Genomic DNA, 18,177 nt, shown 5'->3' on the forward strand with positions numbered 1-18,177 from the left:
TCCGCAGCTGGATCTCCAGCCGCCGCAGCTCCGCTGGGCTGGCCCCTGCCCTAGATGGGCTACGGCTTGCAGGCCTCCCGGGAGACGCTGTCTCATCTCTCCGGTGGGTTCCAGCGCTCCTCCCCCTCTCTGAGCCTGACACACTCTCAGGGGGGGTCTGGCTGCTTCCCCTGGGGACAAGATCCTGGCCCCGTGGCTGGTCATTCTCTTCCAGCTGGGTAATCAGCTGGGCCTTGGTTGCTTTCCGCACCGGCAAGCCCCTCTCTCTGCACAGCCCCACCAGCTCTGCCTTCAAGAGTCGGGCGTAGGCCATCTGCCCGCTGGGCCCCTCGGTGCAGACTCACCAGTCTAGTGCTGCAGCGCCCCACGATTCCCAGGAACCGCTTCGCTCTGTCTCCAGCACGCCTGGCTCCAGGGCTCTTGCTTCTACAGCGCCTTGTCGCTCACCGCTGGAAGCTTCATCCACGGGGTGCAGTGCATCCCACTTCTGACACCAGTGTGACGGCGTGTTGGGGGTTCCCCGTCTCCTGCACCCCGAGATGGCACAAACAGACTGCACCAGCCAGTGGAATAGAGGAAGTTTATTGCCTCTCCAGGATACAGCACAGCACAGATGTAGTCTGGTCACAGAACTGGGCTAGGATGCCTCAGGCCCCCTTGAGTTGGGGGGAGACTGGGCCCCTAAACTCCAGCTCCTCTCCCTAGGCTGTCTCCTCCATGCTCTCCCACAGTAACAACTAAATTTCCTTGCAGCCCTGCCCCCCAGTCCAGGGCAGCATTCACCTTCCTTTGTTCCTCTCCATGGGGGGTGTCTGGCCACTGGTTCGACAAGTTTGGCCTTATCTCTGCCTAGCGAGATTTTCCCTGCTGGGTCTTGCTCCAGACAGCAGGGGTCACCACAGCCCAGCAAGTACCCCCACTACGTCACAGCTAGACACTATGAATCATGGACACCAGACCTAATGCTCCTTGCAGAACAAGGTGGACGAGGCAATATCTTTGGTTGGACCAACTATCGTTAGTGAAAGAGAGAAGCTTTCAGGGTTGCACAGAGCTCTTCTTCAGGAACTCCCAGTGCATACCAGGTGGAACAGAGAAGTAGGTAACAAAAGTTGCAAGGGACCATTCAAGGCCAGTGGGTTACAGCGCATGGAAACGACCGCGAGCGTTTTGGGGCAGGGACTCGTTTCACATTCCTTGTCTGGCCTATCACAGCAGGGCCTCAAGATTTACAGCAGCTGTGGGCAATAAGCAGCCCAGATGCAGTCCACAAGGGTTAGCCTCTGGCAGGCCGCCCACTCTTTATTTATCTGTGTGTCCGCAGGTACAGCCACTTACACCTCCCACTGCCACAGGTCGCCGGTCCCAGCCAATGGGAACCATGCGAAGTGGCGCAGACCAGGACACCGCTTCCCACAGCTCCCATTGGCCGGGAATAGCAATCCGCAGCCAAGAGAGGTGAAAGTGGCCGTACCTATGGACATGCAGGCAAATAAAGTGCCAGCAGCCCACCCAGAATTAACCCTTGCAAACCGCCTCTGGCACATGGGCTGTTCATTGCCCACAGGCATTAAGGCAGTAATTTTGTGACTCGGTATTTTAAAGGAACTTGCATGAGCCACATTCAAAATGTTTTACTCAGTCCAATCCCCCACTAACTACATGGTGGAAAACACACCACGGTGTGGAGCGAGCCAAAGGCGCTGACTAGGCCTGTAACACATCATCTTGCTTAAATGTCAGTTTTTAAATGGTTGCCACATAACGGAAACTACAGTTTTGGCTCTTGGTTGATAGCCAGCACACTCGGACACGACAGATGCATGAGCGTAGCTGGGCCGTGCTGTGGACACCAGGGTCAAACCCTGGCCCTACTGAAGGTTAGCCGAAGCGTTCCTGTGCCCTTCGCTCAGTGTGGCAAGTGCCCCTCTTCCCAAGCCACCACTGGGTAGGACTCCTCTCCTTAGCCCCCAAGTTTGGGGTTTTGCAGCAGGTCTCAATGGTAGGGAGCCCGGCCAGGTGCCCACAGGCTCCCTCCCTAGCGCTGGTCAAAATTGTTCCCTCCCATTTCTTCCTCTCTGTCTCTCCCACCACCTTCCTTTAGTCCTCTCACTCTTCCCTCCAGCCTCCAACTGCTGAGGCTTTTAAAGGCCCCCAGACAGACAGCCGAGAAGTCAGCTGGCCCCCATGCCTGAGCCAGCTCCCTCCCAGCTGCATCTAATTGGGCTGCAGTTCTCTGCTTCTTCTCGCAGGGTTTTTTCCCTTTTGGGCTGCCTTTTCCCTTCTCTGCAGTAGCTCCCTGGCCTGACCCTGTCGCATCAGGTTCAGATTTCATCCCCACTCTTCATGGAAGAAGCAGTTGCTCAACCTTCCCTCTGGACACTAAGTGAGGAAGTATATTGTAAACAGAGTCACTAGCTCCTCTTCGTCTAGCGACACCAAAGCCCATATCATGCCAGCAACACATGTGTGGGATTCCCACTGACATCAATGGGAACACAGCCCAAGATGGGATGGTGGGACAGAGCCATGAATGAACAATGCTCCAGCTGCTCTTCCATTCACTTTGCCATCTGAGAGGAGACCTTAAAAGGGACTTGGGACCTACACCCTGCCTGCTTAAGGAATCTTGTGTCAGTCACCCTATAACCCAACAAGTACGGTAGCTGATTTTACATGGCGGAAGCAGAAACTCTCTGTTCCATCACACTGCGGTAAGTCAACGCAATGCACATGCTTATAAGCGATTTAAATAATTCCTCCATATCCTGGCAGGGGGGAGAGAACTGCAATCAAAATATTCACCTTGGAAACCTGGCTTCCACACAAGAGGCTAGAAGATAGTTTCTATCTTTGTTTTACAAATGCCAGTTCCTGTGCAAGTTAATAGGATGTGACCCCTTCAACAAGTGGGGCCGCAGCAGCAGCAAACCCAGCCTCTGTAGATAGCCATGACATTTCTACCACCAGGAGCGTCCATGAAAATGAAAGTCAAGTTGGCACCGCTTGCTTTCATGGGAGTTTCTGCTTTAACACATTTTCAACAGCTGCCTTTTACATTCTAAGATAGACATTTGGACATGAAATACAACACCACTCGGGGAATTCTGAGTTAAGAGTATCGCTATGTCTCTTCGCGCCCACATATTGTGTATCTCCGCACATACACACACAGTTTTGCTATTGGTAACTTCGTAACACTCGGGGAACCCACATACCATATGCATTTAAATGTCTAGGCACTGAGCTCGGCATGCTGTACATATAGTTCTACTGTGATTTAACTAGGCACAAATTACAGCTTTCTCTTACCAAAAAAAAGGTTTGTTTTTATGAGTAAGTGCATTGCTGGACACTAGATTTTACAGAAAACCAGCTGTAAAAGAAATCCTGTCAATATTATTTTTCCCGCTGTTAAAATTGTATGTATATAATATATATTAGTAGAGGACATATGTGGTAAAATTCTAGACCCACTGAAGTCAAAGACTCCCCCTGACGTTAATGTGTCCAGGATTTCACCTACAGTCAATATATTCCTGGTGATGCACTTACATTATTTTAATCTTACTGGCAGCTTGCTATGAGACTGAGCAAAAAAAAAAAAAAAAAATCCACAGAGCTCTACCTACCATTCAGACAAATAACATTGTCAGTGTGTGTATTCCTCAAATTCGTTCTTACCCAGTGTTTCTGAAGAGCAGTCTCTTGTTAGCAATACTCCCTCTTTATTACCTGCGGTTAGTTTTCAGGCTGAGGAGAGACTAATGTTTCTGTCTTCAAACAGGAAAGCAATAGGAACTGTTAGAAAGTTTATAACATGGAGCTTCATGGCTTCTTCAATTCACAGCAGTAGGCAGAAAGCCATAATTCTCAACTGCAGAACACATCATCTTTGCTTGGGATTTTTTTCAGACAAGTCATCCCATTCCTAAGTAGCAGTTTGTTAATTTCCAATTGCTTTTTCTGAGAAAGATACTATTAGAAGATAAAAAGATAGGGAACAGGCTGGCATGCTAGGATAGGTCTCCTAGTGGGGGTGCCGAAAGCTATTGAACAAAAAGCTGTAAATCCTCTATAGCATCCTCTTTCCTCCCCGCCTTTCATTTGCAGACCCCTAACATATTTTGGACGGAGGTGCAGAGCCCCAGAGGTCCACAGACCACAAGTTGAATACCATCACTCTATAGAAGTCATGCATTCTGTTGCACCTTTAGCACGTCTCTGCACAAATAATTTTCTCTCCGCTAGAGCGGCAAGGTTCCCTTAGTACAGTGGGTTTCAAACTCTGGGTCATGGTTTATAAGCACAAGCCGCTAGCTGGCTGCAAGATGCTGTGTTTACCTGCACCACCACAGGTATGGGTGATAGCTCCTATTGGCTGTGGATCGTCATTCCCAGCCAATGGGAGCTGCAGAAAATGGTGTGGACCAGGACACTGCTTCCTGCAGCTCCCATTGGCTGGGAACAGTGATCCGTGGCCAACAGGAGCTGCGATCACCTGTACCTGCGGAGGCGCAGGTAAACAAAGTGTCTCACAGCCAACTCACAGCTTGCCCTTACAAACGCTGACCCAGAGTTTGAAAAACCCCGCTCTAGTCTATTGTGTAGATTGCCTGTTAATGATCTTATCAAGTCTTCTAATGAACTTTGTATATCGTATGGAAAAGGTGATTTTTGACCAGGGGAGCAAGACACTAGAAAAATTAGGATAGTTTTAAAGCTAGGGGAGAAGCTGTTACATCTCAAATCCATATTTTATGTCTTCATGTTTCTCTTCCCATACTTTCATGTTCTGTGTTTCAGCTACAAAATACCATCTTTTTAGGAAAGTATTTGGTGCCCTTATGCAATAAATCATTCACACCACCAATGATATTGACATCACAGTGAAAGTATTAAACTTTCCTCAGACATGTAATACCATAAAAGCCACGAGGCAAAATACACTGTTATTTTTCAAAGCACAATTTCTTCAAAGTTTTATTAGCCTGCCTTCCTGATAACATATTTCATAGGCGGGTCGGCTATATCAAATTAATTATATGCCTGCATTAGAATCAAAACTGTTGAGATGAACAAGGACCCTCAGATGATGCATTCTTAACTGGGATTTTTAGGAGTGTATGGGATTCAGAACTGGGCTTGAGTCGCGAATATTTATAATGTTTATCACACTTGTGTCACATAACAGAAACAACTGAACCTTGACAACTTCGGACACTTAAGATTACTGACTCACCATCAGTTTTAGAAGCAAGGATGGTACTGATTTTGCTGCTTTTAGTACAAACACTAAAACCACATAATACTAATAAACTAAAAGCTTTCCCAAGACATGAAAATATAAACAGCTTTATACTCCTCTGTGCATATGAAGTCACTGAAATAACCCTACATCCCCCCACTGCAATCAGGGCAATACATTATATCAAGGACTGTGGCTAAGACAATAACCCTCTCACATCAGACTTCCAGGGAATAAGAAGCAAACAAAAATGTTTATACAAGGACTGATCCAAAGCCCACTGAAGTTGATGTACAAAGATTTCCGTTGGCTGCAATGGACTTTGGATCAGGCCTGTAGTTATTTAGCTTGATAGAGGCAATTCGCCCATTTGCACTAGATGTTTTAGAAAAAAGATTAAGACCAAGATAGAGAAAGGATTCATCAGATCATAGATGGTGACATGCTCATTTAGCACAGGAACACTAATGAATGAGATTTTTGTAATCAAGTTCATAAAGACTGAATTGAGAAAAGGAATATTCAAAATAATTGTCTACAAAACATGCCATGAGACATTCTTTGTCAAGCACAACCAGAGGTTAAAATTGGTTAATGGGTTCAACTAGTTCTCTCAGAGATGTATTTGATAACACCAGACTGATTTCTGAACTGCTCCTCCTTTTCAAGCGTTATAAAAGCCAGCCAACATGTGAAACATTCAACATTCAGAAGTATATATGTGCTATTGATGTAAACTGCTCAGGAATGGAGACACACACAGATTTACAAAATTACAAACTTCGACAGAACATCCTCACTAGCCCCCTTCACAGTTTGTGTATCGTAGTTAATGATTCCACATATTGAATTTATAATCTCTAATTTGTACATTGTCTCTCTATTTAACCTCAAACATCCATAAGCAAAAATGAAAAGATGAACATAGAGGTTGGACGAAGAAATGCTATGGCTCTGTGCAAGACAGGAAATATCTGCATGTATAAGGGAATGACCTTCAAAACTCATTCACTGTTCTCTAGCCTGCAAATTGGCAGTGATTTTCTCATTCATGAGACGTTATACATTTCCACCCTGTATGCTTTAATTTGTCATGTATTAGAATTACTTTTGCTTAAAAGTCAGCATGAACCTTACAGAAAACAAACATTTACTTGCAGTAACCTTAATTGTGAGGATATTATGAGCTGAATTTTTTTTTACATGAAACCATGCATTCAACATACCTGTATTTATCGTTTACTGCCCCCAAAATTATATAAGCTGGTGAAACACAGCATCAAGAGGCATTTTCTATCATAATTCTATTCCCAAGTAAATCAAAAAGACAATCCAGCTGTCTTCTAAACTAGATTTTCCTAACTAACCTACATTTTTATCCAATTAATTTATATTAAAAGCCCTCTCTCAAAAATTGATTTTATATAATAAGCATAACTCATTTGACTGCCATTACTGCCATATATTAAGTCCGAGGTAAGGTGGGGGAGAGGCAAGGCAGGGAAGACAATCAGTAACATTAACATTCCTGAGATGTTATTTATACAGAACCGATTTTTTCAAAACACATTTATTTATTTTCCTTTACTTAAGCATAGATGAAACCTCCCACAGCCTGCAGTATTTATTTGCAACCCGTCCTTTAATTTGAAGTATGCATCTGCATGTATTTTGAAGATTTTCTTCTTGCCCGAGAGCTACAATAGAGTCAGAATCAGCAACACCCGAATAAACCAGCAGAGAGGTGGGAGTTGTTGTTATTTACACATTGCATCACAACTAGCCAAAAAACCTGGCCTGAATTTGCTACTGCTTACAAGTTGGAAGAGTGCCAGTGGACACTAGCAGGGAAGAGTCTCAAGGAGTGAGGCTGTGAATCTGTCACAGAGCTGATGGATTCCGTGATTTTACAAGACCATCACAACTTCTTGAAAATTCTAATAATTCAGTCCCGGGAAGTAGGAATTGGGGTTAAGCCCCAGGCGACAGGGTTCAGGCTTCAGTACTGATGCAGGTTTCACTGTGGGTACACTTCTGTGATTCGGTTTTTATTGCTTAAGTCCAGACCTTGCCTTTTTAATTAAAATACTTTAGCTGTAGCAATGAGCGTTATGGCGTACATTCAGTCTGCAAGCTTAGCACCTGGATGTTCTCTTAAAACTATTATTTATTATTATTATTATTATTATTAATAACAAATAAGATAAAAACTGTCTGGACAATATGGAAACCTCTACATGTCAGCTACCTTGTGGCCTCAGCCCTGATGTTATAGGTCCTAGCTTAAGACAACAATGTTGTGATTAATTTACTCACATTCAGAACATTCTGATATTCCACTAGCCTAATGATATCATCACTAAATTCTTACTAGCAAATCATTCATAGACAGCCAGAGGGGTGGGGAGGGGTGATTTTGACTCAAGTGTATCTCTTCACAATGCAATGTCTGACTGCTTATCTGGCCTAGAACACTTTGACGAGCGATCTAGACCATTCTAAAATTAAATCAGTCATTACAGCAGGGTTAAGACAGTACAGGTAGTAACTAAAATCAAGCAGTACTCTGCAACATTTCCTGCTATTTGTGCTTAGCTCTGACAGCATTTATTATACTTTAATTTGTACCAAAATCATTCTTAAAAGCACTTACTCTACTTATTGCACTCAGAGAGTAGAATTGTGCAAGTCTAAGAGCACCAATTTTACTCAGCAAGGGGCATAAATTAAGCTCTTCTACCCTCAGCCAACATGTTTACTTGATTTGATTATACCCTACCAATGGAAAAGCAGCAGCACCAATGCTGTTCTATAACCATCTTTGCAGCCAGGAAGGTTACTGAAAGTTGCGGGGTATGATTTTGAACACAAAAAAGAACAATTTCAGGAAAAAAAATCACAGTGATTTTGAATGTTATGGTTTATGATAGAAGATTGAATCGGGGTAATATATTAGTTCTATGAAGAGGCTTATTTTACGTTTATCCAATAATAGTGATATTGTAGGAAGGGATGGAGGGCAAAGGGGACAAGTTTAATCCACTGAAATTCATTTTATTCCATTAAATTATTTTTTGAGAGACCAAGAGAGTGGGAGCATAGTGGGGGAAAAAAAGGTAAGGTCCTTGTTAATAGCTAGAGACTGTCCCCTCTTCTCAGGGGGACTTGGCCTGTGCGCAGCTATTCTTTTGTGAGTGCCGAGAATTCTGACTCACATAAGTGCTGATCAAAATAATGACGTGAGACATTATTTTCCTGGTGGAATCAAAAAGCTTCTTTGTGACTAAACTCCCCTCCCCTGAGCAACATCCCAGTCAAGCTGATCAGGCTTTTTCTTTCTGAGGGCTGAAGAACTGGCTCCATCAATTTGTCCAGCTGAGAAGGGAGGGGGGCGGAGATGCATTTCAGAATTAGAAGGGTCACTGAATGAAGCAGGAATTCATTTGCTTCCTTCCCTCCCTGCCGCCCCTGTGTGATGCTCCCAGCTGTTACCATCTAGAGTGGCTGTAATGCACTGATGAGCATTGAATCCACACACACACACACACACACACACACACACACACAGCCGCAAAGCCACAGGTTTGTGTCTTTGTCCCTCTCTGAAGGAGAACCCTTGCAGATCACACTAGCATCCTCTAGAGAACACAAACTTTACAGCACCAAGCACTGAACTTGCTTTGATGCTTAGAACAACCAGGAAAGCCCGCAGCGGCCCAGATGTCACTGGCGGCGGGGCTGGGTAGCAGCAAGAGACCAGGCGGGAGAGCAAAGGACAGGCCAGCAGCTGGATCCCGCGTTGCTTTTGTTTGCAGTCCCCAGAATCCCTCGGGCAAGCCGCATCGGAGGAGCTAAGGCTGCGGTGCACTGGGGGGACCCGGGGCTGGGGGGTCGCTCGGACACGGATCCTTGCCGCTCGCCAGTATCGGTGTCCGCTCCCGCACACGGGGGCTCTCGGGCGGCATGTCGGTGCCGGATTGCAGCGCTGCAGTGTTTGCAGGGGGACGAGCACGCCGGCTGCGCCGCGGCGAACCCCGCACCCAGACAAGCCGGTCTGCATCCCGCCCCCTTCCCCGGCACCAAAGTAGCGTCCTCCCCCGCGACCGAGCCCCGGGGCTGCATCCAGGCGCCCGCAGCCTCCCCAGCCCTCCGGCCGGCCAAGTTCGCCCCGAGCCCGGCAAGTCCCGCTTGGGGTAGGCGAGCCCCGCCCGGCGGCCCGAGCCGCTCCGCACACAAAGCGCCGCGGTGCGGACTCAGTCCCAGCAGCCCAGCGCGCCCAGGCTGCGTGAGCACAACCCCCCCCCCCCCCCCCGGACCGCGGCTCCTTTGTTCCCTCGCAGCGCGGAGCGACACCCCGCACCCAGCCCCCGCGCAGCCCTGAGTGGCGACTTCGTGCCAGCGCTGGCGAGCCTGCGGGACTCGCGCCCGGAGCAGAGCACGCAGCGAGCCCGGCTGCGCCGCTGGCAGGCTCGGGGCAGCGGCGCACATAGACACAGTCGCCGTGCGGCGCACACACAGCCCCACAACACGCCGAGCACATACAGGGCGCGCACACACCCCTGCACTCCCCCACACACCGGGCACACTCGCCCCGTGCCGTGCACACACACCCCCACACACCGGGCACACTCGCCCCGTGCCGTGCACACACACCCCCACACACCGGGCACACTCGCCCCGTGCACGCACACACCCCCACACACAGGACACACTCGCTCCATGCACACACACCTACACACAGGGCACACTCGCTCCATGCACACACACCTACACACAGGGCACACTCGCCCCGTGCACGCACACACCCCCACACACAGGACACACTCGCTCCATGCACACACACCTACACACAGGGCACACTCGCCCCGTGCACACACACCCCGTACACACACACCCCACACATAGGGCACACTCGCCCCGTACACACAGGGCACACTCGCCCCTGTACACCCCCCCGCACACATAGGGCACACTCGCCCCGTGCGCACACACCCCGCACACACATAGGGCACACTCGCCCTGTACACCCCCCCCCACACACATAGGGCACACTCGCCCCTGTACACCCCCCCACACACATAGGGCACACTCGCCCCGTGCACACACCCCCCTACACACAGGGCACACTCGCCCCTGTACACCCCCCCACACACATAGGGCACACTCGCCCCTGTACACCCCCCCCACACATAGGGCACACTCGCCCCGTGCACACACACCCCCCACACACACATAGGGCACACTCGCCCCTGTACACCCCCACACACACGGCACACTCGCCCCTGTACACCCCCCCACACACATAGGGCACACTCGCCCCTGTACACCCCCCCACACACATAGGGCACACTCGCCCCTGTACACCCCCCACACACATAGGGCACACTCGCCCCGTGCACACACACCCCTACACACAGGGCACACTCGCCCCGTGCACACACACCCCCACACACACATAGGGCACACTCGCCCCGTGCACACACACCCCTACACACAGGGCACACTCGCCCCGTGCACACACACCCCTACACACAGGGCACACTCGCCCCGTGCACACCCCCCGCACAGGGCGCACCCCCGCCGGGCTGACCTGGATGGTGCAGGTGTACTCGCTGTCATCCAGCAGCCTGACGGTGCAGCTGTGCTCCCGCTCCAGGCTCCTGCTGCTGCCGCTCATCCAGCGGCTCAGCATCTTCCCCGGCCCGGCGGGCGGGCGGCGCGGGGCGCTCACAGGGGCTGGCTGGCGGCGCGAGCGCGGCGCGGCGACATCCCAGCGCCAGGCGGCCCCGCGCGCGCTGCCCGACTCCGGCCCGAGCCCAGGGCAAGTCCCCGCGCCGCGCTCGCGCCGCCCGGCGGGAGGCGGGGCCAGCGCTTAGCGACGGGCGGGCTGGCCAATCGCGGCGCGGGGCTGCCGCAGGCCCGGCTCAAGCCGATGGGCGGGGGCGGCCCGCGGGGAGCCAGGCCCAGGGACCCCCCCAGATCCCACCCTGGGCCCCCCTCAATCTCCAGGGGCCCCCTCTCCCGCCAGGCACCCCATCCCACCCTGGGCCCCCCTCAATCTCCAGGGGCCCCCTCTCCCGCCAGGCACCCCATCCCACCCTGGGCCCCCCTCAATCTCCAGGGGCCCCCTCTCCCGCCAGGCACCCCCCATCCCACCCTAGGGCCCCCCCTCAATCTCCAGGGGCCCCCTCTCTCCCCAGGCACCCCCATCCCACCCTGGGCCCCCCCTCAATCTCCAGGGGCCCCCTCTCCCGCCAGGCACCCCCCATCCCACCCTGGGCCCCCCTCAATCTCCAGGGGCCCCCTCTCTCCCCAGGCACCCCCATCCCACCCTGGGCCCCCCTCCCTAGGCACCCCCTCTCTCCCCAGGCACCCCCATCCCACCCTGGGCCCCCCCTCAATCTCCAGGGGCCCCCTCTCCCGCCAGGCACCCCCCATCCCACCCTGGGCCCCCCTCAATCTCCAGGGGCCCCCTCTCTCCCCAGGCACCCCCATCCCACCCTGGGCCCCCCTCAATCTCCAGGGGCCCCCTCTCCCGCCAGGCACCCCATCCCACCCTGGGCCCCCCTCCCTAGGCACCCCCTCTCTCCCCAGGCACCCCCATCCCACCCTGGGCCCCCCTCAATCTCCAGGGGCCCCCTCTCTCCCCAGGCACCCCCAGATCCCACCCTGGGCCCCCCTCAATCTCCAGGGGCCCCCTCTCTCCCCAGGCACCCCCAGATCCCACCCTGGGCCCCCCTCAATCTCCAGGGGCCCCCTCTCCCGCCAGGCACCCCATCCCACCCTGGGCCCCCCTCCCTAGGCACCCCCTCTCTCCCCAGGCACCCCCATCCCACCCTGGGCCCCCCCTCAATCTCCAGGGGCCCCCTCTCCCGCCAGGCACCCCCATCCCACCCCAGGGCCACCCCTCAATCTCCAGGGGCCCCCTCTCCCGCCAGGCACCCCATCCCACCCTGGGCCCCCCTCCCTAGGCACCCCCTCTCTCCCCAGGCACCCCCATCCCACCCTGAGCCCCCCTCAATCTCCAGGGGCCCCCTCTCCCTCCAGGCACCCCATCCCACCCTGGGCCCCCCTCCCTAGGCACCCCCTCTCTCCCCAGGCACCCCCATCCCACCCTGAGCCCCCCTCAATCTCCAGGGGCCCCCTCTCCTGCCAGGCACCCCATCCCACCCTGAGCCCCCCTCAATCTCCAGGGGCCCCCTCTCCCACCAGGCACCCCATCCCACCCTGGGCCCCCCTCCCTAGGCACCCCCTCTCTCCCCAGGCACCCCCATCCCACCCTGGGCCCCCCCTCAATCTCCAGGGGCCCCCTCTCCCACCAGGCACCCCCCATCACCCCTGGGATCCCCCCACAAGGCCCCGGGGCCCAGCCACGGAACCCCTCAGCCCCCCACAATTCACCCCAGGGCCCCCCCCGCCAGGCACCCCATTCCCACCCCTGGGCCCTCCTCCTGCCAGGGCCCCCCATCCCACCCTGGCACCCCCCCAAACCCTTCTCCCGCCCCCACGGGGGTCCCCCACAATCCACCCCGCCAGGGCACCCCCATCCAACAACCCACCTGGGGCCCCCCAAGCAACCCCGCTGGGACCCTGCCAGAGACTCCCCCACCCCCAGGGCACGGACAGCCCCGCTAGGGCCCCCAGCACAGGAATCCAGGACACCCCCCTGTGCCACAGGACATCGGGCAGGGAAGCTCAGGACACCCCAGACCTGCCCTTGCAGTTGGTGCTCGAGTGGCAGGTGCCCTGCAGGTACAGAGGCCCCAGCAGCTGCTGCCCCTTCCCCCTCCTCTGCCCGAGCCAGGCCACAGGAAGGGCAGGCTGGAAAGCGGGGGGCACAGAGCAGGAGGCATTTGTGTGTTAATAGAGATGCAAGAGGAATGGGAATCAGGGCCCCACCGCGGCAGGTGCTGCACAGACAGTGACATTCAGACAGCCCTGGCCCAGCGAGCTGGGTGTGGGTGTGTGTGCGATAGAGCAGGTAAGGTAGGAGTGCGGAGGAGCATGTCTGTGTGGAGATGTAGGCAAAAAAGCCCACTGAGCAATCGCGCAGCACCCCTTGCAGAAATGCTAGCATTAGGCACCATCCCACAAAACTCCTTTTCATACATCTCTTCTGTCCTCCCCTACACTGGGGGTTGGGACAAGTAGGCAGCAGTGACCTCCTCTTGCTCCTGCACTTTGGCTCCGCGGCTGGAAGAAGTGTCTTCTCTCTCTCAACCTATAAGAGGAAATTCTCTTTGTCTCAAGTAGTCTGGATGCCAAGAGGGACAAATTTCTTCCAGGGGAGGGGGAAGAAAAAGCAACCTGCCTGTGTCATGGAAGCAGAATAAGCCTCTACCAACCATCCCTCCCAGCTCTCACTGGGGAAAGGGAAATAGAATAATAGGCTGATGTTCCAATTTAGGAGGTCCAGCATCAATACAGCCAAATACTGAGATAGTCCCAGAGGTACTAGTGGCCTCTTTGCATCATCTGACTAGCAGAGCCGTGTTTTAAATTAACTAATAAGAGGCCTTTTTGGGTTCATTTTCAGTTTGGCCATAGGCTGCACTGCAATTGCTTTCCGCACAGTTGTAGCAGTGTGGGAGCAGAATGTGCAATGGTCCTACATGGGTTAGGGTTTGCATTGCCTCATATCTAGAGCAGAGATCTGCCCGCTCTCTTACTCATCTTTATAAGGGGCTTTATAAGACAGTGGGCAAGTGACCAAGGAGCTTGCGAACAGGTGAGTGCAAACAGAAAGTTTTGAGAGGGAGTTCTCCAGGTGAAGGAGAAGCAGATACAGGACTCTTGAGGGAAGTGTGTTTTGTTATTGGGGCTTTCTTACTGTGTGCTGAGCTTGTGTTTGTGAGTGAGGGTTGGTGTTTGTTCTGTTTTGTTTTTTGTTTATTTATTTATTTTCCCCTGTGTTTGAGAGTGAGGCTTTTTTTTTCTTTTTTTTCTTTTTTTCCCCACCTCCCCTCTGCCCTCCCCCTCCCCTTGATGGAGTTTGTGCTGTGATTAGCTGTGATTGGCAGGTGGAAACTGTTGGCTTCTAATTAAAGTTTGAATTCTAGAAGCCTCTGCTGATTGGCTGAGCCTTGGTAGGGGGCGGGGCTTTATAAGGCAGTGGGCAAGCAACAAAGGAGTTTGTGAACAGGTGAGTGCTAACAGGGAGTTTTGAGAGGGAGTTTGGAAGGGGAGAGGGAAGGGCGGGAGGTTCTCTTGCCTTTCTTTTTAAATCCCTTTTCCAGGACAGCAGCGATGGTTGGTGATGGGTCTGCTGTTGTTACCTGCACAGCGTGTGCCATGTTTGTCTTCCTCCCGGAAGAAAGAACGGATTTCATCTGCACCAAGTGCAAGCTGGTCGACATTTTGGAAGAAAAAATTAGACGACTGGAGGCCCAAGTGTCGACCCTACACTTGATCAGAGAGGATGAAGACTTCCTCGATAGAAGGCAGCATTTAATCCTTCAAGCATGGCAGGCAGAAGAGCCAGAGAGGGCAGTACGTGACCAAGAAGAAAACTGGCAGCATGTAACTTCTAGAAGGGGAAAAAGGCCAGCACGGGAATCCCCTGATGCTATAGAGGTAAGCAATCGCTTTCAAGCTCTCTCCACAGGCTCTGCAGTGCTGAAAGCTCTGGAAGGGACCTCACAAGAAGAAACCAGAAGGGAACACCATCTACTGGAAGGCATGGGATGCGTAGTCCTACGGAATGGGGGTTCCACGGCCACCACCCCCACTGTTCCGGGCGCAAGGATTGTTAGGAAGAGATGGGATCCACCTAACAAAGAGAGGAAGGAGCATCTTCGCGGGCAGGCTTGCAAACCTAGTGAGGAGGGCTTTAAACTAGGTTCTTCGGGGGACGGGGACCAAAACCCTGAGGGGAGTGGGAAAGTCGGATACCGGGAAGAAATGCAGAGAGGAAGGGGCAAGAAAGGAGGACCCATGTTTTGAATGGAGAAGATAGGACGATCAACTGGTTACCTGAAGTGTTTGTACACTAATGCGAGAAGCCTGGGCAACAAACAGGAAGAACTGGAGGCCCTGGCCCAGACCAAGAAATATGATTTAATTGGGATAACAGAGACTTGGTGGGATGACTCGCATGACTGGAGCGCTGTCATAGAAGGGTATAGACTGTTCAGGAAGAACAGGCAGGGGAGAAAAGGAGGAGGAGTTGCACTATACGTAGGAGAGCACTACGATTGCTCTGAACTCCAGTATAAAGAGGGAGAAAAACCTGTTGAGAGTCTATGGGTTAAGTTTAAAGGAGCAAACAACAGCATTGATGTTGTGGTTGGTGTTTGCATCAGGTGGATGAGGTAGATGAGGCTTTCTTTGGACAACTGAGCGAAGCTTCCAGATCGCAGGCCCAGGTTCTCGTGGGGGACTTCAATCACCCTGACATCTGCTGGGAAACCTATACGGCAGTTCACAGGCAATCCAGGAAGTTTTTGGAGAATGTTGGGGATAACTTCTTGACACAGGTGCTGAAGGATCCAACCAGGGGCCGTGCGCAGCTTGACCTTCTGCTCACAAACAGGGAGGAACTAATAGAGGAAGTGGAGGTGGGTGACAACCTGGAAAGCAGTGATCATGAGATGGTAAATTTCAGGATCCTGACCAAAGGAAGAAAAGAGAGTAGTAAAATACACACCTTGGACTTCAAAAAAGCAGATTTTGACTCCCTCCGAGATCTGATGGGCAGAATCCCCTCGGATGTTAACATGAAGGAGAAAGGAGTCCAGGACAGCTGGCAGTATTTTAAAGAAGCCTTATTGAAGGCACAGAAAGAAACCATCCCGACACGTAGCAAGAGAGGCAAACATGGTAGGAGACCGGATTGGCTTACAGGGGAAATCCTTGGTGAACTTAAGCACAAAAAGGAAGCTTACAAAGAGTGGAAACTTGGACAAATGACCAGGGAGGAGTTTAAAGGTATAGCTCGAGAATGCCGGGGGGTTATCAGAAAGGCGAAAGCGCAAATGGAATTGCGACTGGCTAAGGATGTGAAGGATAACAAGAAAGGTTTCTACAGGCATGTTAACAAGAAGAAGGTGATCAGAGAGGGTGTGCGGCCCCTAATGGATGAAGGAGGTAACTTAGTGACAGATGATGTGGGGAAAGCTGAAGTACTCAATGCTTTCTTTGCCTCTGTATTCACGGACAAGGTCGGCTCCTGGACTTCTGCGCCAAATGACGCAAGATGGGATGAAGATGGACAGCCCGTGGTGGGTAAAGAACAGGTTAGGAACTATTTAGAAAAGCTAAACGTACATAAATCCATGGGTCCGGAATTAGTGCATCCGAGGATACTGAGGGAGTTGGCAAATGTCATTGTGGAGCCTTTGGCTATTATCTTTGAAAAGTCGTGGAGATCGGGAGAAATCCCGGATGACTGGAAAAAGGCAAATGTAGTGCCCATCTTCAAAAAAGGGAAGAAGGATGATCCAGGGAACTATAGGCCGGTCAGTCTTACCTCGGTTCCTGGAAAAATCATGGAAGGGATCCTTAAGGAATCCATATTGAGGCACTTGGATGAGAGGAAAGTGATTAGGAATAGTCAGCATGGATTCACAAAGGGTAAGTCGTGCCTGACCAATCTGATTAGCTTCTATGATGAGGTAACTGGCTCGGTGGACATGGGGAAGTCAGTGGATGTTATATACCTTGACTTTAGCAAGGCTTTTGATACGGTCTCCCACAATATTCTTGCCAGCAAGTTAAGGGATTGTGGATTGGATAAATGGACGGTAAGATGGATAGAAAGATGGCTAGAAGGCCGGGCCCAGCGGGTAGTGATCAATGGCTTGATGTCAGGATGGCGGTCGGTTTCCAGCGGAGTGCCCCAAGGTTCGGTTCTAGGACCGGTTTTGTTCAATATCTTTATTAATTATCTGGATGAGGGGATGGATTGCACCCTCAGAAAGTTTGCGGATGACGCTAAGCTGGGGGGAGAGGTAGATACGCTTAAGGGCAGAGATAGGGTACAGAATGACTTAGACAAATTGGAGGATTGGGCCACAAGAAATCTGATGAGGTTCAACAAGGACAAGTGTAGAGTCCTGCACTTGGGATGGAAGAATCCCAAGCATAGTTACAAGTTGGGGACCAACCGGTTAAGTAGTAGTTCTGCAGAAAAGGACCTGGGGGTTACAGTGGATGAGAAGCTAGATATGAGTCAAGTGTGCCCTTGTAGCCAAGAAGGCTAATGGCATATTAGGTTGCATTAAGAGGAGCATTGCCAGCAGATCCAGAGATGTCATCATTCCCCTTTATTCGGCTTTGGTGAGGCTGCATCTGGAGTATTGTGTCCAGTTCTGGGCCCCCCACTACAAAAAGGATGTGGACGCACTGGAGAGGGTCCAGCGGAGGGCAACCAAAATGATTAGGGGGCTGGAGCATATGACTTATGAGGAGAGGCTGAGAGACTTGGGTCTGTTTAGTCTGCAGAAGCGAACAGTGAGGGGGGATTTGATAGCAGCCTTCAACTTCCTGAAGGGAGGTTCCAAAGAGGATGGAGAGAGGCTGTTCTCAGTAGTGACAGATGGCAGAACAAGGAGCAATGGTCTCAAGTTGTGGTGGGAGAGGTCCAGGTTGGATATTAGGAAAAACTATTTCACTAGGAGGGTGGTGAAGCACTGGAATGGGTTACTTAGGGAAGTAGTGGAGTCTCCATCCCTAGAGGTGTTTAAGTCTCGGCTTGACAAAGCCCTGGCCGGGTTGATTTAGTTGGAATTGGTCCTGCCTAGAGCAGGGGGCTGGACTTGATGACCTTCTGAGGTCTCTTCCAGTTCTATGATTCTATGATGGTCACTGACCCCAAGTGTGGCTGCAGCAGAGAGAGGATCCTGCTAGCAAGTTCACTAAAGTTTCACCAAGTTTTCCCAAAAACTGCAGAACAAACAGACAGACAGCTGTCAGGTCACTCACAAAGGTTC

At 51.9% G+C, this 18,177-nt stretch overlaps 1 protein-coding gene across 5 annotated transcripts in view; it reads right to left on the bottom strand.

The window, feature by feature from the left end:
* The window catches only part of FRMD5 (FERM domain containing 5), a 402,855-nt gene that overhangs the window by 298,274 nt on the left and 86,404 nt on the right, over nucleotides 1–18,177 (bottom strand). For 3 of the 5 annotated variants that reach the window (XM_075896786.1, XM_075896787.1, XM_075896785.1), the window contains exon 1: nucleotides 10,839–11,051. The exons of the other annotated variants lie outside the window; for them this stretch is intronic. In XM_075896786.1, coding sequence (XP_075752901.1) covers nucleotides 10,839–10,940 — 102 coding nt within the window. In that variant the 5' untranslated portion in view covers nucleotides 10,941–11,051. Of the gene's footprint in view, nucleotides 1–10,838; nucleotides 11,052–18,177 lie in introns of those variants that run through there. 5 annotated transcript variants of the gene reach the window in all.

Source organism: Pelodiscus sinensis, chromosome 14 (genome assembly GCF_049634645.1).
Source record: "Pelodiscus sinensis isolate JC-2024 chromosome 14, ASM4963464v1, whole genome shotgun sequence".
Classification (NCBI taxonomy): Eukaryota; Metazoa; Chordata; order Testudines; family Trionychidae; genus Pelodiscus; species Pelodiscus sinensis.